This window comes from Harpia harpyja, chromosome 13 (genome assembly GCF_026419915.1).
Source record: "Harpia harpyja isolate bHarHar1 chromosome 13, bHarHar1 primary haplotype, whole genome shotgun sequence".
NCBI lineage: Eukaryota > Metazoa > Chordata > Aves > Accipitriformes > Accipitridae > Harpia > Harpia harpyja.
In genome coordinates, this window is record NC_068952.1 from 34,524,729 (window position 1) to 34,546,611 (window position 21,883).

General features: G+C 42.1%; 1 protein-coding gene across 1 annotated transcript in view; it reads right to left on the reverse strand.

The window, feature by feature from the left end:
• The window catches only part of KCNK1 (potassium two pore domain channel subfamily K member 1), a 36,317-nt gene extending 15,069 nt beyond the window's left edge, over nucleotides 1-21,248 (reverse strand). Inside the window, exon 1 of the mRNA XM_052806341.1 lies at nucleotides 20,846-21,248. Within this exon, the coding sequence (XP_052662301.1) occupies nucleotides 20,846-21,200 (355 nt within the window). The 5' untranslated portion in view covers nucleotides 21,201-21,248. The remainder of the gene's footprint in view (nucleotides 1-20,845) is intronic.
• Between the last annotated feature and the right edge of the window lie 635 nt (nucleotides 21,249-21,883).

Consider the following 21,883-nt stretch of genomic DNA (forward strand, 5'->3'; position numbering starts at 1 on the left):
TCTTTTTTTGTACTGGGGACCCCAGACCTAGACCCAGTACTCCAGGTGTGGCCTCACCAGTGCTGAGGGGAAGGATCACCCCCCTCGACCTGCTGGCAATACTCCTAATGCAGCCCAGGATACCATCAGTCCTCTTTGCCGTCGGGGCATGTTACTGGCTCTCCTTTAGCCGTTAGTTATGCAAGGAAAATTGAAAGTGCACTAGGTGTTTTCATGATGAGTTCAACAACTGGGACCAGAATAAAACCATACACTGTGTATCTATTTATTTTCTTAACTATAGAAAAATTACTATACCATTTGTTTATAACAAGAACTCCTGTATCTTTTTTGAAAATGTTAGTCAACTTACAATTTTCTAGAGCAACACATGCTGTCCTCCTTCTGCAGCTTAGCAGTCCTGGGAACTCCCGAGTTCCAAAAAACATTTTATAATTCCAAAATTATGGCACAGAAATCCTTATGTTATTCATGTTTACCATTAACCCACTTCTATGATCTCCAAGGAATATTCTTTTTCTTTCTAGCTAGGAAATGTGTTAAGATGGTTGTTGCCTTTGTTCCAACCTAGCTGCCAATACTGGAGAATCGTCTGTTTGAGAAGAAATTTCTGTACCCTGTAGTATATTAAGGTTGCTATGCACCTCTCTATATAAACGTGAGATATAGGAGCTGGGAATATTGACCTTGTGGCCTGGGCATGTCTTCCCAAGGCAATTTTTTTTTCTGTACCAATTATGCAGCAGGAGGAACTGTTGTCACCTTAATATTCAGGACAAATGACAATAAAGCACAAATAATCTTTTCTTTCTTCAAATTCTGACATACTTTCCTATGAATTATTATAAATATTTTCTCTCATGTAGATATTAAAATATAGACATGTCTTTTCATACTAGGAAAAACCCCCATGTTCTTGTGATGAAAAACAGCTTTGCTTTGCTCCACCTGTGAGTTAGCTGCTCTTATGATCCACAAACACTAATAGAAAAATGCATGTTAAAAACATTTTTCAATCAAATTCAAGTGACAAAACAAGTACCCTGTTGTCATTTCAATCAGCAAGAGAATAGCTGCAGTCAGTGCTGGGGGACTCCTGGTAATGATATATTTATAGATTGTAATTTTCCATTTAAAAAAATGTGATCATTTTTGATACTCTTCATGTCCCACAGAGGCGTTAGGAGAAACTGCAAGACATCATGATGAAGAAAATATTTTTGTGTTGTTGGGCTTGTCAGCAAAACTAGTCCTTTAAAACATGAAAATAGTTTGGTTGCAACAGAAGCTGAGATCTTATTCTAAAAATCTTATCTGAATGTAATGAAAAAAAGCAACATTTGATCATATTACTTAAAGGATCAAGTATCTGCCAATTCCTGCCCAGAACCAATTATTTTGACTATTAGAATGTAAAGTATAGCAACAGAGAAAATAAATGGGGGGGGGGGGGGGGGAGAGAATAAAAAAAAGAATTGCATAGTCACCTTGTTTACATTAGTATTACAGCACAGTAAATGTGGATCCATAGAGTGAAATACTTGGTAGCATGGACCTAAATTCATCATTATATTTAGGGAAGCCAGGGTTTACTTCAGATTTGCTCTACTCTGTTCGCAGAGACTGGATGCCCAGTTAACAGCTGAGTGTGAACCAAAAGGGGGATGTGGCAACTGCCTGGAGATTTGTTTCAGCAGTGCACTCTTACCTGAACCAAAACACTACTGCAGTGCCAAGAAATCTGGCAGACTTCAGCTGCCTTCAGCATTTGAAATCAAAGTTTAACAGCACTTCTCTAGCATCAATCAGCTCCTGCAGTCGTGATCAGCAGGGCCATGCCAGAGTGCTCAAAAAAGCACAGTTCCCCATACATGAAGTGTTTCCACTTCACTGACGGGCTCCAGATATTTTTGTAGGAAAGACTTTCACTTATAGTTTCTGAATTGCCATCATGACTCAGTAAGATGAATGATGACAGTATTAACTGTCTGTGAGGCTACCTGAGCCACAGGTCACTCGAGAACATACAAGGATGCTCCATGAAGTGAAGGGAAACTAGATATAACTCTGGGCCAGACCAAACAAATGCTAATATTTTCTAATTCTGACCCAGATATTCTATGCTTCCTTTCATGAGAAAGTTCATCCATGTCTCGCTCATGCCACCATGCAAGGCAATGCACACTAGATGCAAAGACTACAATCTGATGGGCATACTGAATGGCTAGCAAGCAGTAACATTTTGACCATTTACAGTGACTGCTGTTTTATACAGTATTTACCCATAGTTACTATTTAATGAAGTGAAAAACATTACAACCATATGGCAGTGATGCTAATGATTAAGTCATTCCCATACCAGCAGTTAAGATCCCGGGGGGGGGGGCGGTTGTAAGGAAGTGATCAGTACAGATATTGCAGAGTAGAAGGATGGGTTGTATTGGAGCAGCACAACAGTAGATGTAATCCACTGCACAGGAACCAAACGCAGACAAAAGAGTAAGTACAGAAATTAGTATATCCCTCCCACATCTGAGATGATCATTAGCGAGTGTTTGGTGCAATACTATCTCTTCTCAACAAAAGTATCAGAGAGAAATACAACTCAAAAGATAATAACTAAGTGGAAGATGATAGCATCCTTCCATGCCACCACCTGACATTGGATCTTGCTAATCCTGCCTGGATACATTATGCATGAGTAAAACAGCCATTATCAACCCAAGGGAACCGTTAGACCCTTCCTACACAAAAGCACGCATTGCTCACCACCAAAATGGGACCTACCACGTGTGAGACAAGAGTGGCAGGACTCCGAGTGAGGCACATACTCCATTCCAGGGCTAGTAAACATGCCTTTAGAAAGGACACACTTTCAGCAGGAAGAGCTTGGGTTTTCCAGGCACTCAGCTGGCAAAGCTTTCCCACTCACCCTGCAAGAGCAGATTTTTCAGGTCTGCTAAACCTCTCTGGCAAAGCATTCAAGCTTTTCTTCTATCACAGACAATAGTCATGAGATATGCATGCATTTCTGGGTTTGCTGTTTGGATTTGGTTTTTGTTGTTGTTGTTGTTTTTTAAAGTTAACAGCACTTTTTTTTTAAACCCAAAGTTTTTATACTATAAATTGATTCCTTTTAGCATTATCCTGGATTTAAGACCCTTTAAGGGTTAAACTGCAATCAAACCAGGGTCCACCTGGTGTTGGGATATTCTGTGCCCCCCCACCTTCCACTCCCAGACATCTCAACAACAGCACATTTCTAGAAATACCTATCCAAAACATGAACATCACATTAGAACTGCCTCTAGCAAAGATTTAGCATAAGTAAAGAAACTTGTATATTGTTTCAACAGTTATTTTCCCTGTTATCACAGGTTCATTTTTCAATGGAGAAAAAAAAATGGGAGAAAAATGAAAATGACAGAAGTCTGCTGAATAAAATCCAACCAACGGGTCAAAAGCAAGGTGAGACTTCCTGAGGGCTCCTCCGAGAATTCAGCCAGGAAAATTCCAATTATTCTTTTATTGGTTTACTTGCCCACTAGGCAACAGATGGTCAAAAATCTGTATGAAAGTAGGGGCCCCACCAACAGACTACTTTATTATGAATGTTTGTTTCCTGATAGAACAAACTCTGTGAGTCTCAGAAACTTAAATTTGATAGAAGGGAAATATGAATGAACTTTATTAGGAAAGCTTTAGTTGTAGTCCTCAGAAACATTAGAAAACAAGACAAAGTTTTGTGCTGGTCTTTTGTTAAGGGTTCTTGCACTGTGTTGTTCAGTAACACGTGTGCAGCAGCATTCCCCACAATAATGGATTTTTAAAGCCCCTGATCACCAAGATTAACATGCAATCAAAGAAACAGGTTCATTAAAAACCTTCTTAAGAACTTCAACACCAACTTCAAGGTATTGAAAGGGGTACAAGCCTTTCTGCAGTTCTTCCTGGGATTCACATCCTGAAACATTCAAAGTAGGAAAAAAATCTTAACATGGACAATCTTTTAGCAGAGAAACCAAGAAAGAGAAAATGACATTATCGACTACATTCAGCCAGTAGCTTGTCTGTGATAGTGATCTTCTCATTTCTCATGTTAATTTGGTAAAAAGCATGTTGAGACTTTCACCTCAAGTACAGCATAAAGGTGATATGTCTTATACAACAGTTAATACTTCCAGATGTTGTCTTTAGATATGTCAGCCTGCACCTATGGAAAAAACTCATTTTAGCAGCTAAGACACATTTAGCATCTAACTAGCAGTGAAGCTGAGAGGATATACACTTTCTGAAGAGAGTGGCAGAAGATGGAGCTTCTTCTTTCCAGGAAAGGTCTGGAACCACAGTTTCATTTCATGCTGCAACTTTCTTTTTCCCCACCCCCTCTAATTTTCCTGTAACAGGTTTAAAGTTCTGTCAATTACTTCAGCCTTCCACCACTTGAAAGACCTCGTTTATGCATGGTGTACCACAGCGATGTGCCAGTTGCCACTGCTGAGCCCAGCACCTGTGCAGGACAGTACTCCATGTGAAGTCTGCTGCAGTTTACTGGGAAGAGGCTTCTAAAAACTGATAATTTGCACCTGTTACCATCCCAAATGCACCTTGGGATGTGCCAAAAAGCTTTGAATGTATTGCAGTGGCACTTACTGCAGTGCTTTAATCACATATCCAGTTAGTGAAGAATACCTATCTAGTCTTGCTAAATTATCATTTCTTGCACTGAAATGAGCCACAGTTGTTCTTACTACCATCTGGGAATAAAAAGAAACAACCAGCTGCAAATTAGTATGCTTCCCACCTCCACTTCTGAAACAAAAATTGCTTTATTGCACCATCAGGAAGAACAGAGCATGAAAACAGTGAATGAAACTGGTATTGTGGGGAGTAAGGAATTATCACACAACATTAAAAAATTAGGCCATTTCATGCTGTGGAGTTAAAACCAAATCTGTAAGCAGCATCTTTGCATTAAAATACAACCTCACATGGAAGAAAGTGTTATCTACTAGATACAGCAGGGGAATAGGAATTTATACTTCTAATCTTGTTATCGATTTAACATGTGGAACTCAGGGAAATTACTAGCATCAGCTCCCTTGTTTGGCAGAGGAAGACAAATAGTCCTTACCTATCTTTGTAAGATACTTCAATTTTTCATACGTAAATCAACCAGACATCATAATGCATTTGCATACAAATAAATCCTATTTCTGTCTCCTGTTTTAATAGCTATTTCTCAGAAACATGAAGAGTTCAACAGCACATAAAGCAAAACAGAAGCAAATCAATTTAACACAAATAGCAAAAATCACTAAAGCAACTAACAAAACCACACAGAACTGAAGTGTAGCGGTCTCCACTTTTACACGTGGCATATTCCATCTGGAATACACAAGGGCCAAAGTGAGATACTTTTTCAGATGAGATGGCTTATTCTAAACTCTAAATCACGGTCCTAAATATGATGCTCGATGCTATTCTGCCATCTGAATGTAGCCTAGCTGAATATACTCACAGCTTCATGCTCAAAATAGAACATTAATTTGCAAGGCCCAATGTGGAAATACTTCAACTGCTGTGAGAACCAGCTTACTGAACCATAAGCAAATTTTATACATACAGTAGCCCTATTGAATCATTCACATGTTTAGGACATCCCGCATAGCAGACACTAATTGTGGGAACCATAAATTTGATTAGTTACACTGGCATCAGGATACCCAGGATAATCACAACTGTATGTCCTTCCAATAAATAAAGGGAAAGGAAAAGAACAGAACAGCATTGTGGTTGCACACACTATTTATGTTCATAAGAGGATGAAACGTAGATGGTTTTGCTTATCTAGAAGAAGTTATTTAGAAATAAATAGCGATGTAGCATTTAGAAAGGCAAACTACAGATACAAGACATGTAGCCAGCAACGTAAAGATACAGACAGAGCAACTTAAATGCTGTGTCATTTTCAAACACTATGTTGTCTATTTAGATTAATGGCAATGTATTTTAAAACGGTGAACCTCTCTTCGGTTTGTTAGAGAAGTGTCTCTTGGTGGGATATCTGATGTTTCCAGAAATTCTTACAACTATAGGATGATTTTCCTAGTGAAAATATATCATTCTGACCTCTCAGGGACAGAATAATATAGCCCTGCATATAATGAAAGCAGGCAACATTAAATCAGTAGGACGATTCACCAAAAATGCTCCAACTGCCTAATGACAATTCTGGACCCACCATGTCAGTCAAAGACTGTCAACACTGACCAATGATTTTGAGTCTTATTTCCTTAAATCCCATTACAATAAGGTAGCACACATATCAGAAATGCTTAGTGATCATCCAGGCTGAAGACTGAATCATACTAAGGTTTCTCACATTCAGCACCCTCCTGCCAATGCTTGCAGTTGCAACCCATGGCCAACACGAAAAAGGCTGTATCGATGCAACCTATGACTCTCTAAGGAAAGCGGGATGCTGGAAATGGCATCTCTCAGGCCTCAATATAAAGGGAGGAGGAATGTAAAAGGGTTGGTAATTCCAAAATAAAGGCCTAGCATTGACGAGCCTGGGCAGCAATGTGTAAATTGACAGTCAACACATCTTTTCAAGGGAGGAATTTCTTTGCAAGTGTCTGGACCTATGAACACATCCAGTTTCTTGTAATTATCAATGATCAAAAACTGTAAACTAGTTACACTAACTAAACACAACAGTATGACTGCATTACTTCCTTACTAGTTTCAAAGATGATGCAATTTATCACATAACACTAGTTACCAAGTGGGAAAAAAATAAAGTTCCACTTGAGATGCATGTACCTGAGGTATACCAGATAGAAATATTTTAGTGGTGGCATCTGTATTAACAAAGAGGAGTCCTGTTAAGTTCCGTTAGCTTTGCTAGCTGTCATTTTAATCCTGCTTGAAATAATGCTCCTTTACAAGGGGCAGCCAGCAAATTGTCAGATACATTATCATTACAGGAAACATGTTCTTGGGTTGCCAGCTCCTTTCTCAGATCTGTTGTTAATTTGGCCGTGCATTTTTGATTCTTTCTGTGCTTTCACCAAGCTGTTACATGAAATGTCTAATCTAATCCCAGAGTTGCTGCTGAGACAGAAGATCCTTTTCTTTATGTGGTCTACCCCCTCCTGCATTGGTTGTAATTTACCTGACTGCAGTAACTCAGAGCAAACTAATTCCAGCAGAAAGTGAATACGTTTCTCCCAGTCTGATAAACTGACTTGGTTTACTGTTGTGGTCCAGTAGGCAACAGTCCTACACAGGGAATAAGGTTGGACCACAGGGTGGGAATCAGGAGTCCAAGACATCTTCCTTCTGCTGGCAGAACAGTTAGGTAGGCTCAGCCCGTTTTGTTTTACATCACCCCGAGCAAACATTTTACTAGGTGTACGGAGAGGCAACCAGCATACTAAAGCAGAGCAAATGCTGCCGCCTTCTCACAAAGGCTACTCACGCACTTGATAGGTTATGTGGGCTGTATTAACTGATGTTTAGTTTGTCTTCTACACACAGTACGCAACTGAACAATTTCCTAGAAGGGAGTGGCAATATTTCTGGAGTCTCCACTGAAGGAAAGATACAGAAATGTGTACTGCACACTTTGATATGACTTCTTTAAGTCCCTATCCAAGTAGCTGCAATTTCCTCTAATATTACTGAGCAGAAAAGCTATTACTAAATGAAAAGAGAAAAGAACATCCACTGCAAGAAAATGAAAGCATGCTGAAGTGCATCCACAGGATGGCAAATCAGCTTACACTATGGGAACGCAGCCTAGCAGCAGAAGTGAAGAACTGCAAGATGAAATTCAGAGGCTCCTATTCTCAACGATACTGATGGCTCTTACATGATCTTTCACAACCATTTTTCCTCTTTGTCTTAGTTCATCCTTTTGCAAAATACATAGAGAAATATCACTCTAATCTCACAAGATGCTGAACATAATAAAAGTGCTCTAATCAGTAAAGCAGTTCCTGGTATGCACATGCTTCAGGATCTACTGATAAAGGCTGGTTCAGAAATTTGAAAGATTATCACCATCTCCCTCATGGCATCTAAGGACGTGGTATAATGCAAAGCTAAAATCTGGAATTCAAACTTCCGTTTGAGATGTTGACAGAGCTTCTATTTCTTCCTTTGGTTGAGATTCATGGCTAACAATTACTTCTAGTGTAAGTGACATTTTCCTCAAAGCATCATACAAAATTCTGTCAGGTGGCAATTACCCCCAGAAAGCATGACCTGAACATTCAGCTGGCTTCACTTAGTACAAACAGCTGCACTAGAAGATATGACTGAAAGATTAAGATTTATCTTTGCACTATAGATAGGCAGAATGTAAATGCATAACAACTCCTATAATGAACTAAGGCTGGAGTTTGCACTTAGATTTACTCTTTTCTAATCAACATGAATTGTTGATTCATGCAATGCAATATCATTTAGTGTTCACGGTTCTTTGCTTGCCCAACCGGAGTTGCAGCAGTGGACCAGAAGCCAGGATGGGGGCCTGGATTTCTCAACAGATGTGCAAATGCACTTAGGTAAATTAAACAATCTCTTACCCTCACATAAGAGAGCTTCATTGCTAACTATTAACCATCCAAATGATATACAGCATTTTGCATTCATTTCTGTGCATCTTTTACAGTTTACAGTAGCTAGGACTTTCAAATAGTAACACAATGATACATTTGAGCCTTAGTAATTTTTGCTATTCTGCTGAGTCAGCATTCCAATACTAAATAAAAATATATCCATGAAAATAAGTAACAAGACATGCTGTGAAGTGTTTAAAATTTGATTGCCCATTAGTAAATCATACAGCCTAGAGCTTCCAAAACTCTACAAGAGATGGAAGTTCTCTGGTTTGCTTTAGGGTTTTCTCATTTCCTTTAGGATGTAGGCTTCAAAGGGAAAGGTCTATGCCATTATTGTACTGCACGCAGTTGGGTAAATAGCTACTTAAATAATACACAGAGGAGAGATTTCATGGCCTTCTCACATTAATCTTAAATACAACAAGCAATTTTTAGGGTTTTTCTTCCCCTTTTATGAATTGAGATGTATAGGACTGTCCAATGAAGTCCCCAAGAGTTAGACATCCAAGCTACGTATTTTTTAGCAGATCGCTGAACACATTGCTACTGAACACAAGGTTGTTTTTTTCATTACAGCTTTCTTTAAAGCTGTGTATAGTACGATCCCAGCCTATTGGGGTGGAGGTGAAATCAGAATCTTCGCCTTGCCTTTGCATTTGGTGACTGAAGTAACAAACTCCTTTTCAAACTACGCTGTAAACAACGGAGGATACCTACTCTAGCTTGCCTCTGGACTTTGGCACTACTACTGCATGTTGCAATGTCTAAGCCTGCCAATCACATTTTAAAAGCTCAACCGAGCAAAGTATGTGTTCATAGTGTGTCATGTAGGTCTAAAATAACAAAGAAAGTAAAAGATCGAGTGTCTCATAAGAGACAATTCAGTGCAGGCTTTAAAATAAAAGCATGCGTAAGCCCCATTCCAGCCAGCGCTGCCATCATTTGAGGTCTTCTGAAGGATCACTTTTGCCTCTTACTGCTGAGAAATCTTCTCACATTTTGAAATAATTATAGTTTTAGTATATGTTTAACCCTTGTGTGTAACAAAAAGGGAGAAGAACTTTCTGAAACAATAGTAAATTTTACAATCCTTGAGCTGACTGCCTTTTTCCTTAATGCTGGAGACCTTTTCCCTGCAATTCCGTGTTTAGCTTAGCTTCAGGATACTCACGTGTCACCTTTAGGCACATTACTACAGAAAAGAAGATGCAAAAGCAGATGTGCACTCATGACAGAATTCCCAGCAGGCTTCGTAGTTGTATAATTTTCTGTTGGGCAGACTATTTTTCTTTCCCCAACAGACCATGCGTTCATACTTTCAGTCTCGCTGCATATTTCTGAACGAAAAGCTTTTACCAACATTGCAGGAAACACGCTGAAGCAAATGTGTAACTTATTTGCTATTTTAATGGCACAGTCATATCAACTAAATGCAGTGCCTTTACTGTAAACACTGAATGAATAATATTTAACCTCTAAATAAAATATTTTCAGAAAAGTTGGGAAAAAGATTCATTTTATGGTCATTTCAGCATACTACAAACTAGCAATATTATACAGCCAGTACTACAAAGAACTAAGTCCCAAAATCTAAGTGCTGCCTGAAATGAATATTCTTTTGCAAAAACCAGAATTCTGAAGCTAGATTCATCTATCACTAGAATTAAGCTTCTCCTTATTAAAAAAAAAAAAGAAAGAAGTAAAGAACAGTACAAGGTATGTCTTAATCCTATCATTTCAATATCTAATTCTTGTTGGTCCCCTTCCTCGCCTTAAACCAACTCATATTTCTTCTCTTAGAAACCATTTGTGAGGCAGCTACTGTTAAAGAATTTAAGGTTATTTAGCCGATTTGATTTAAACAGCCTTTAAATAATTGAAATACACGGAGGTACTCAGATACTACAGGTAGAATGAAGTTCAGCGGTACATTTTAACCTTTTAATTTTAGTTTCTGCAATTATTTTTAACATCTTCAGAAAATACATTCAGTGTGTGGAACATGAAATGCACAAGGAACAAAAGAGATGACAAAATCCCATTCTCATGGTACCAGTTCTCTCAAAAGCTACACTTGCAATAGTATTAAATTATGCTTGAAAACATTCTGTATAGAAGTTCTAGTTACTCCACAAGTTTTCACTTCGTAGTAGAGGACAGTAAAAAGATGCAGAAAGCCTCTACTCCCTGTTAGCGTAACAACAGTCTGGACTCACGATTTTCAGGAGAAAGATGGAAAACTGCTGTTAAAGTCTCTACTGGTAAATAGCATGCAACTTAGCACAGCCTCACTTTCTCTAACACAAGCGGAGCGGTACACAGAAGACTACTGGGTTGGCTTGTTCCACTGGCAAAACCTGTTTCCCAGCCTAACCTCCTCCCTGAGCTGCTGCCAGTGAATACTGCCTAAGTGATCTTCTGCATCTGCATTCCCCCAGTTCCTCAATGCTGCTGTGACACCTTCTGAAGCTTCTTAAGCTACTGGCACAGAATCAGTTTAGAGTACAGACTACAGTAATACCTAGGAAGCATCAGTTAGTAAACGTTTGGGCTCTGGTGACAGCTGGCATACCACTTCGATACATATGCGCTTTTTCTGCAAGGAAGTTATCATACTCTGTTTTCAGAGATGAATACATATCTTTTTCTTTCCAGGAGAGAGAAAATCTGTATGTTCTTGCAAAAGCCACTCTGATACTTTTCTGAAGCACAGCCCCTTGAAAAGCTTTGCTCCATTCATTCCCTTCAGTCCTGGTCTTAACCAGGACCACGTCGCTGGTTTGTCCTCATAAGAAATGCAATCTGTTTAAGGTTTCAGCTAGGTTCTTAAGTGAAAAAGCAAACTGACACATTGCTTTTAGGGTCTTCTGGGTCACCATCAATAACTACTCTTGGACTTCAGTTGAATTTTGTACAAATATCATAGCCTTCAAGCAGCTGAGGTCAGATCCAGAGAGACAGTAGGAATTTAGGTAGCTAATTCCCAAGAAATTTTTTATTGCAATTCTTTAATCACGACGGCATCTAAACTCTTGTAGGTATCCTAATTTTTCTCAAATTGCTATAATTGCACTTCTGCACATGCCAAGAAATATCCTGGCCTTCATATGGTTTAGCAGCTTGTGGCCTACTTTATAATTAATCTGGAGCAGTGGCTAAGGTAGACATTTCTCCATAGATTATTATGTTCTTCTATCTAAAAACCCCATAGATTATTAAAATGATGATGTAGTGGGCCAAAGTGAAACAAAGAAAGAACAAAAAATGGCCAACAAATAAATGAAAACAGGAGAAACTACAGATTTGAAAGAAGACTTATTTTAAATTGCATTCACATAAAAGTGAAAATCCTACTCAGCAATGGTGAGAAGCTGCAGGACTTGATTGTTAAGTTTTAGAAATCCTCCTCTGAAAGTGTACATAACTTTCAGCTTAGGATTTGATTTGAAGATGTCAGTAGAATGGTAATAAAAATTCCAGCTTTGCAAAAGGATTACAAATAGAAACTTTTAATGAAAGGCAATTTTGGGGAGATTACTCTCTTCCTTTCAATAAAGGTGTAAATATCACAGAACAAAATAAAGCCAGAGTAATAATTAGAAATAATAATAGAGCAACAGGAGGCCATGTAATCCATCTCTGACAAACAGCAAATCATTTTAACATAGCTAAATTAGGAAAACCAGAGAAATAGCAAAGGTAACATTTACAAAAAACGAGTCAATTAATAAGCTCAGGGCAGAACACCAGTAACTCAGTCCTGACCCCAGTTACACTCTGTGTATCATACTAAGTTCAATAGACTTGTTTTGTGATTTTATTTTTTTTCCTGTTTTCTTTTTTTATTTATTTCAGCAGAGGAAGAATGACCCTAGACCTGACATAGAAGGACTACAGAGGCAGCAGTTGCAGTCCTTCACCTGTGAAGAGCTGCTAGGCTGGCTCCTCATCACCGAGAATTTAGCAAGGCAGGTGGAACAACAGGACACAGAAGTGAGGACGGAGCTTGTAAGAGAGACACTCCATCCATCAGCAGCCAGCACTGCTCCAGACAATAATACAGTCATGCTACTCCGTGGCTTCTCCGATTTCTGCCAGGAGATGGGTTTTACTATTCATTGGCCTATAAAGCATAAACACTGGATTAGAGCTACTCTTGCCACCCTCTGTTTCAGCAAGCATAAGCAGGAGTCTGACACAGCTGATTGCTGTACTCGCATGAGAAACCAGAACAGCCATCCTGCCTGGAACACAAGACAGGACAGACCCAGATTTCCTCTCCACTACTGCCTACTTCAGTAGACAAAACAAGAACTTTGTCCCTTTGTCCTGGACACGCAAGAGAGGATTTTGACAAATACAGGTATTTTGGAGATATTCATACAAGAGATTTTTGGTTTCTGGTTTTTTTGGTGGGTTTGCTTAGGTTTTTATTTTTTAAACTTGTTAAGTCCCTTCTTTTCTGGTTTTAAATTTGATTTTTTTTTCTTTTTTTTTAAATTTTGTTGAAAGTTCCCATGTTTTTGTGTTGTAAGACGGGGAGCCCAGAAGCATCCAATCTACTTTCTCAGTACCAGTCTATACATACTCACCTTACCTCCTCTTACAGCTTCCCTAGATGGTAGTCTTTTTGTCTCCTCTTCCTAGAGACAGCTAGAAAACCTTAGTTCAAATCTTTGTCCTGAGAACAGCACTAAGCAGAACTCAACTGAAACCTCCCACGTTCCTGGAGACAGCATTTTAACCCTGGGGCCAGACTAGAATATGACAGCAGCAAGCCTGGAGCTGCTCTACGGTGTATAAAATACAGGAATTTTCCCTGAGAGGAAAGCAGACACACAGGCAGACAGGAGGACTCTTTCACTTTGTGTTTATACTACTTAATCCAAGAGGTAGGACGCCTGGTTCCAAGACAGTCTACTGATCTATCTGGAAGAGGACAGCAGCTATGACTACTCAGTCCCAGAACACCCTGTAGCATTCAACCACTCTGCTGGCCCATGGGTTCAAATCCCTCCAGGCAAAGGAGGGAAAAGAATGTGGTTTCTCACATCCTAAGTCAGTGCCCAAATAGTTGGCCTATTGAATATAAACCTCCTCTAGCATCTTTCTCAACCTACTTCTTCATTTCCTTTGCTTTTCTTAGAAGCACTCCAGTATAAAACCCACTCTGTTGCAGGGTGCAGCACAATCTCACTTTGCCTCCTAGATCATCCCCAGCAAATTACCTTTTCCTGTAGATGTCGTTGCTAAGTAACAAACAACTCTTTTAAGAGAAAGTTCCTTCCCAAAGTTTGGCATTCCCACACTGGTGAAGAGCTGCAATTTATCACAGGTATTTAAAATATCTATGAGTGCTACAGTCAGAGCCCTGGTACAATGAAGCTTCAGTCTTCTGCTGGAGTCAGAGGTGACTACCAGCGAGACTGATCCGAGTTTAAACTGTCACAAAGTTTCTACCTTTTCATATAAGAGGCAACAGAGAATCTTATGACAGTCTCTAGACATACCTTTGGTACAAATTGTGAAATGTATTTACTTGGTATGTATTAATGAGCTAATACAGTGTATTGGGTTTGTGTGGCAAGGTTTCGGTAGCAGGGGGGGTTACAGGGGTGGCTTCTGTGAGAAGATGCTGGAAGCTTCCCCTATGTCTGACAGAGCCAATACCAGCCGGCTCTAAGATGGACCCGCTGCTGGCCAAGGCTGAGCCCATCAGTGATAGCGTCAGCGCCTCTGGGATAACATATTTAAGAAGGAAAAAAAGTTGCAGGGCACACAGAGACGGCAGCCGGAGAGAGGAGTGAGAACATGTAAGAGAAACAACCCTGCGGACACCAAGGTCAGTGAAGAAGGAGGGGAGGAGATGCTCCAGGCACCGGAGCAGAGATTCCCCTGCAGCCCGTGGGGAAGACCATGGTGAGGCAGGCTGTCCCCCTGCAGCCCAGGGAGGTCCACGGTGGAGCAGATCTCCACCTGCAGCCCGGGGAGGACCCCACGCCAGAGCAGGTGGGTTCCCGAAGGAGCCTGTGACCCCATGGGAAGCCTGCGCTGGAGCAGGCTCCTGGCAGGACCTGTGGCCCCGTTGAGAGAGGAGCCCACGGAGCAGGTTTTCCGGCAGGAGTTGTGACCCCATGGGGGATCCACGCTGGAGCAGTCTGTGCCTGAAGGACTGCACACTGTGGAAGGGACCCATGCTGGAGCAGTTTGTGAGGAACTGCAACCCGTGGGAAGGACCCACGTTGGAGAAGTTCATTGAGGACTGTCTCCCATGGGAGGGACCCCACGCTGGAGCAGGGGAAGAGTGCGAGGAGTCCTGCCCCTGAAGAGGCAGGAACATGATGAAGCAGCAGAAACAACGTGTGATGAACTGACCGTAACCCCCATTCTCCATCCCCCTGCGCAGCCGGGGTGGCAGGTAGAGAATCCAGGAGTGAAGCTGTGCCCAGGAAGAAGGGAGGGAAGGTGTTTTGAGATTTGGGTTTATTTCTCATTGATGGGGAAATTTAACTTAATTTATTGCCAAAGTTGAGTCTGTTTTGCCCGTGACAGTAATTGGTTGAGTGATCTCTCCCTGTCCTTATCTCAACCCACGAGCCCTTTGTTATATTTTCTCTCCCCTGTCCAGCTGAGGGGGGGAGTGATAGAATGGCTTTGGTGGGCACCTGACATCCAGCCAGGGTCAACCTACCACATACAGGCATCCTCAGGGACACAGGCCACATATTCTGACACCAGCAAAATAGAATACGCATTTTACATTAAAGTCAAGTATGGGACAAAAAATTCTGCCTTCCCTAAAGCCTCTGTGAGCCATCCTCTTCTAAGTTAAATTCACATTCTTCCATAAGACCCAAGTAGCCTCTTCCACCTGAGGGGTCTACTGTAAGAGCATACAAATCTTACAATGGAGCGTTATGAAGACATCATGATGCTTTCATGGCATTCCCTAATCTTTCATGGATTTCTTAAGATCTGTACTGCACTGGATGTGGGGTCTGTTCCCCTGAGGGGGAAGAAAAGCAAGAAAGACCACTTCTTGACAGAAGAATGTGGAAAAAATGATGGAGACGGACGGGTTTCTCTCTCCCTGGTCTCTTCATATGGACTGCACCTTCTTTAGCAGTACATCCACTGACTCCAGCACAACCTCCCAGCCTGCTACCTTTCATAAAGGCATAGTGTTCTGGTTTCAGCTGGGATGAAGTTAATTGTCTTCCTAGTAGCTGGTACAGTGCTATGTTTTGAATTCAGTATGAGAAGTATGTTGATAACACTGATGTTTTCAGTTGTTGCTAAGTAACGTTCAGTCTAAAGTCAAAGATTTTTCAGCTTCTCATGCCCAGCCAGCGAGAAAGCTGGAGGGGCACAAGAAGTTGGGATGGGACACAACCAGGGCAGCTGACCCAAAGTGGCCAAAGGGGTATTCCATACCACGTGACGCCACATCTAGTATATAAAATGGGGGGAGTGGGGGCAGGGGAATCGCCGCTGGGGGACTAGCTGGGTGTCAGTCGGGGGGTGGTGAGCAATTGCACTGCGCCTCATTTGTACATTCCAATCCTTTTATTATTACTGTTGTCATTTTATTAGTGTTATCATTATCATTATTAGTTTCTTCTTTTCTGTTCTATTAAACCATTCTTATCTCAACCCATGGGTTTGGCTTCTTTTCCCGATTTTCTCCCCCATCCCACTGGGGGGGGGGGGGGCAGTGAGTGAGCGGCTGCGTGATGCTTAGTTGCTGGCTGGGGTTAAACCATGACACATAGTTTAGTTTCTCTAAGTCATCAGCAGCAATGCTTATGAGAATCAGACCTAACAGAGAACACCATTATGAATCAAATGATATATGCATTAATATTAACTCCTCATACTGCTTGCAGTAAGACTCATATCAGCTATTTAACTTGAATGCAAAACTCTCCCTGAAAGCCATGTTATTTCTTTACTAGTCCTTCAACCAAGCAGTTTCAAGTTAACAGCCACTGTCAGCATTTAGCTACAACTACTGCATAGATGTTCTTTACTCGCTTCAGAATACAGTGAGTGGAAACCTGAATCCAGTACATCATGGATCGTGGGTGCCATTCCTTGCAATGCAGCATCATACACCCATCCTCAGCGCCAACACTGGAACAGGTACAGACTACATTCTGGAGAAGATGCTGATAATGCAGTAACCACCTTGCAGACAACCACATTACAGGCTTCAGAAGTGGTTGAATACTAACAGCCCTCTCCTTCCTTCTCTCACTGCCTTGACTCCTGTGGCTCAGATGACAGTCCAGCCTGATCTTAACCAAAAAATGAAAAACGTGCATTGCCATCACAGAAGATGCAACTTCTCCTCACCCACCCTTCCTCTGCAAATCCCTAGATCAAGACAAGGTTATCCTAGCTTCCTTGTAATGTGTATCTTGCCAACACTATCACAACAGAGAAGGATCCAAAGAAGCTCTTTCTCAGCATCCCTTTGGTATCCAAATGTTAAATGAAATCTACAGTCACATTTGTGATGGAGACAAAAACACTGAAAGCTGAGCAGTCAGAATAAGACTTGTGGTCCTTTTGCATAAAATGCCGTGGGATTCCAAAAACAAACATAAAAATACGGGCCCCGAGTTCCTAAATTGGCATGTCCTTTCCTTCCCTATCTGTTTTCCTTCAACAAACAGAAGCCACTTTGCTCTTCATATCTTGCAACACAACCAATATCAATTTCTTTTTTTACTCCATTCTGCTTACAATTCATGTCGTGCAGTATTCCCATATTGCACCAATATGGGATAAGATCTTAGAGCCTAGCAGCATGCCAAGAACAGCGAAAACACGCTTCCTGGGAGAGCAAGCACAAAAAATTACTTCATTTTTATTGTTAGAAATAAAACACATATTCGTACAGATGGCCCCACAACAAAGCCAACCAGAAAAACAACTGCTTCAGCAAGATTATTCATGACATCTAGCAATGAGACAAGCGATGACCATAGATGTGCATAAGGTCATAATTACAGAGAGTTTCCAAGACAGATGCTATCTAAATGCACACAATTGTATATTCTTAGTGTTCATGTTGTCAATGATTAATGACCAAATTGCTTCCTCTTGCACACTGCTCATATGGCATTCTGCATGACTGCTTAAGTTGCACAGGGAGGAATAAAGTTGTTAGAAGAGAAACCTGCTGCCAGTCACTGCTATAATCTGCGGAAACCTCGTCCCCAGTCCATTTCACTGCCCTTTGTTTGCCCGACCTTCAGGCAGCTTGTGACAGTCCATGTGTGCAGCAATATAAATTGCTTTAAAGTAACAATTTGCCTTACTGTGTTTGTTCTGCAGACTCCTTCCACTTAAGATTTTTTCCAAATTCTTAACTGGCTTTATCATTTTCTCCAGCAAGTAAGAAGCCAAAGAATATAATAAGGATGGGAGGGAACAAGAAGTGGAGTTGGGGATGCTAAAATTAAACACTTTCCCTACATGCTTTATATAGAACGCTAAAAGGCTGTGAAATAAGCCTTGTCCTCTGTACAAGGGGTAGGTGTGCATTTATTTATATGATGAATGACAAATTCAGTCAGCTGAACATAAGGAACATCCCAGTGCTCCCTGCAATTTCATTTATGCACAGTTGGTATCATCAGTACCAGGGTTCTCTTTTCTGCATTTGTCCTTACTGTACTTCGGCAAAGAGCGGGCGTTTCAGGTGTACAGTTTGTAATAATACAGCATTTTTTGAATGTTCAAACACTTTCAAACAGTTGTCTGAGATGACCAGGAAGGTTCTGCTTCTTGCTCATCTTTCATTTTAATGACCATTTCAAGAGACTTGAAAGATTTCTTGCACAGGTGCAGAGCAAACTGGGAGGTGAAAAAAAAATGCACCTCACGAGAAATCTGTGCGCTCTGGGAAGAAGTTGAGCAAGCGTTGGACATACTATATTGGTCTGGATTTATACTTGTCTACTCGTACAAGTTCTTACTTACATTAAATAGGAAACAAGTAAAGCTAAAGGCCACTGCGTAAAACAAGAAACAGATGGATTTTGTTAAAAGGGGCCCAACCCAAAGGAATATTGGACATAGAAGGAAGTACCACCATTTGATGCCTCATCTGTTATGTCAATGATGACTAGATGAACTTCGGTTTCTGAAATTCACAGAAAAAATGATAACATGCATTTCAGACCTCTGTATTTTTCTAAGCATATGCCATTCAAGTAGAGTTTTCTAAAAGGTTTTCAATTTGGACAATGGTACCTTGTGTTTTCAATACTTGCCGTGTAGGGCCTCTATGATCAAATCAGCGAAACATGCAGGGCCAGGTTATACCTTGCCTTTAAGCAGATGGGGAAGCAGTGGGAAAGAGATATCTCTGCCTGAACCACACTACCAAATCCAAACATCCTGTAGCTATGTCTTGCCAGGCAGCACTCAAGTGTTACCAACTCAGTCCCATTCCCATTGTCCTGACTGTGAACATTTTTTGATTGATTCATCTCCGAAATCAATATTGCCAGATTTAAAAATAATAAATTGCAGGGATTGTGGATTAGATTTTTGTCTAAACAAAAATAATGAGAACTTACATACACTACACTATAAAAGAACAAATAGAAAAGCAGGACCTTTTTTAATATCCTCTTTTTGAAGCTGTGGGTAATTATTTTAGAGAAAAAATAATCCGAATACAAAAATAGCTCTTGGACAAAATAATTTACATTTTGTAGTACCAGACAGTGTAATTAATTAGGAATAGAAACAGGCATCATAAGGTCAATTCAGCACCTTAAAGTGCTTTATGGTTTTACTGAAAGAAAAAAAAAAAGAAAAAAAAATTTAAGTGCTGAAGTACTACCACAATTCCATGCTTTTCTCACCAATAGTATTACTATACATTGATTAATGCTTAGAAATTTATTCACTGAAACCATTTAATTGTCACAAGGATGTCACTTTCTCTCTTCTTACAAACTCTCAACTAGCTACTAAGATAGGGCGGGGGATGTGTTACGGGGACACCCATAACCCTATTTTACTTTTTAAAAAAACCAACCTCCTTATAACAAGCAGACAACCTGATCTGTATACTCAATGACAACTATTTTTAGGACAAGCATTGCCTGTTTGAAATCAGTCAGGAAGCACCAAAATAACATCAATTAAGTAAATTATTAAGTGTCATTATAAATATCAGCTGATTATATTTCCCATAATAGAAAGGTTGCTCACTTGGGGGCAGAGGGGAAAAAAAACAAACAAACAAAAAAACAAACCCAAAAAGAAAAAAAGCCCTGCGTCTTTTATAGTAGTATCAACGTACTGCCAAGACTCAAAGCCCTCTGGTTGGTCTAATTTTAAGGTGATTTTTTTTAAAGCTTTTCTTATTCGAGAAGCCTTTGTTATTTACTTCAGTGAGCCACATTCAAATGGCCACAGCTCAGCTTCCCAGCACAAATGCCTGCACTCATCCTTGACAAGAAGGCTGTCCACTACAGCCTTTATGTGAGACTGCTGTAAAAATAAGTGCTTATAAAAACTATGGCCAAAGGAATGTTTCCTCGAGCTTCTCAAAATAACAATGAAGATTGCTATTTGGAAGCAAGTAAGCATTATCTTTTAGTCTTTTACATGCAAATATTAACCCGAAATTGACGGTAAAACATGAAACTGAAATTTAACTTCATTATTATACCCAGCTTAGCAGTTCCCCCCCCAAACCAGACTGAAAGAAACGCAAAGGAGACCAAGAGCTTAAGGAGACACCCCTAAAAGCATTTAAAAGTTCCGAGGAGGAGACGGGCACCTGGACGGATTTTCAAAAGCACCGACATTTTCAAGGGGGGGGGGGGGGGGGGCAATCAGGCTCTTAAGACTAAACAGGGTGGGTTTAAGATAAAGGGTGATGCTTCTTACAGAAAACATTCCTCTCTCAGAAAAGAGTTTTGGGGAAGTACCGATTACTCCGGAGCCCAACAGTCGTCGTCGTCGTCGTCCCCGCCTCACCAGCCCCGCGGCCCTGGGCGTGAGGCGGGGGGGAGAACGGGACAGGGCAGGCCCCGGCCCCCCCTACCCCCCCCCAGGCCCGGCTGCCCTCACGCAGTGGGGGAAGGCGGCCCCACACAACCCCTCCAGCTCCGCGGCGGCCCTGAGGGGGTCCGGGCCTCCCCGGAAGGCCTCCGGTGCCGGCTGGACCGCCGTTCCCTTACCCGTGGTGGAGAGGACGGTGCTGGCGAAGAAAAGGGAGGAGGTGAAGTCCCAATTCCAGTTGCCCGAAGCGTTGCTGAGCACCGAGACGCCGTAGTTGCTGGCCTCCAGCACCCGCATCAAAAACTGCTCCAGCTGCTGCTCCGAGAGGCAGGCGTGCTCCTCCAGGAAGCGTTGCTTCAGCTTGCCCAGCTCCTGGCGCAGCAGGTCTTCGTAGGGCAGCTCCACCGAGGAGAAGACCACGGCGCCGAACACCAGGTAGAGCAGGTAACCCAGCACCAGCAGAGCGAAGCACCAAGCGGAGCGGTGTTGCTCTACCAACCGCACGCAGGAACTGCCCGCCAACGACTGCAACATCTTCCCGTAGCCGGGGCCGGCTGCGCTCCGGGGCCGGGCCGCCGAGGGGGAGCGGGGGTTGAGGGGTTGGGGAGGGAGGGGTGAGGGGGGGGGGGGACGTGGCCGGTGCGGCCGCCGCCTGCCCTCTCTGCGGCCGCTGACTTTGAAGGCGCGGAGCGGCGCTGATGTGGCGCTCACGTGGCCGAGCGGCGCAGGTACCGCGGCTGAGGGGGCGGCCTGCTGCCGCCGACCGCCCGGCCCGCCCCCCCCCGCCGCCTCACGCCGCCTCACGCCTCGGCGAAACCGGCGTTTCCTCTCTTTCTGTTTCTCGTCCCAGCTAGCGTTCGGAGAAGCCGACCCACAGCCCCCCCCGTTTGGCTGCGGCGGGGTGGCGTGAGGCCGGGCGCCTCGGGGAGATTCCTTCCCCTTTTCACATAAAAGTGTCTGGAGACTTCCTTGCCTCGCCCCCCCCAGCCCCTACAGCGAGAAACACCCAAACCCGCAATTCTTTCCGCTGGTTTTGTGGTGGGGTTTGTTGTTTTTTCTCGCGCGCTTCAAAAGGCGCTGGGCAAAGCGGAAGAAGGTAACGCCGGAGATGCAGCAGTGCGAAGCAGGAGGCCGAGTTTCGGTTCGGGGATGTGATGCGTTCAAGGAGGAACCCTGACGGCAGGCAGTAATGTCCTCCCTCAGGTCCACGGGGACAG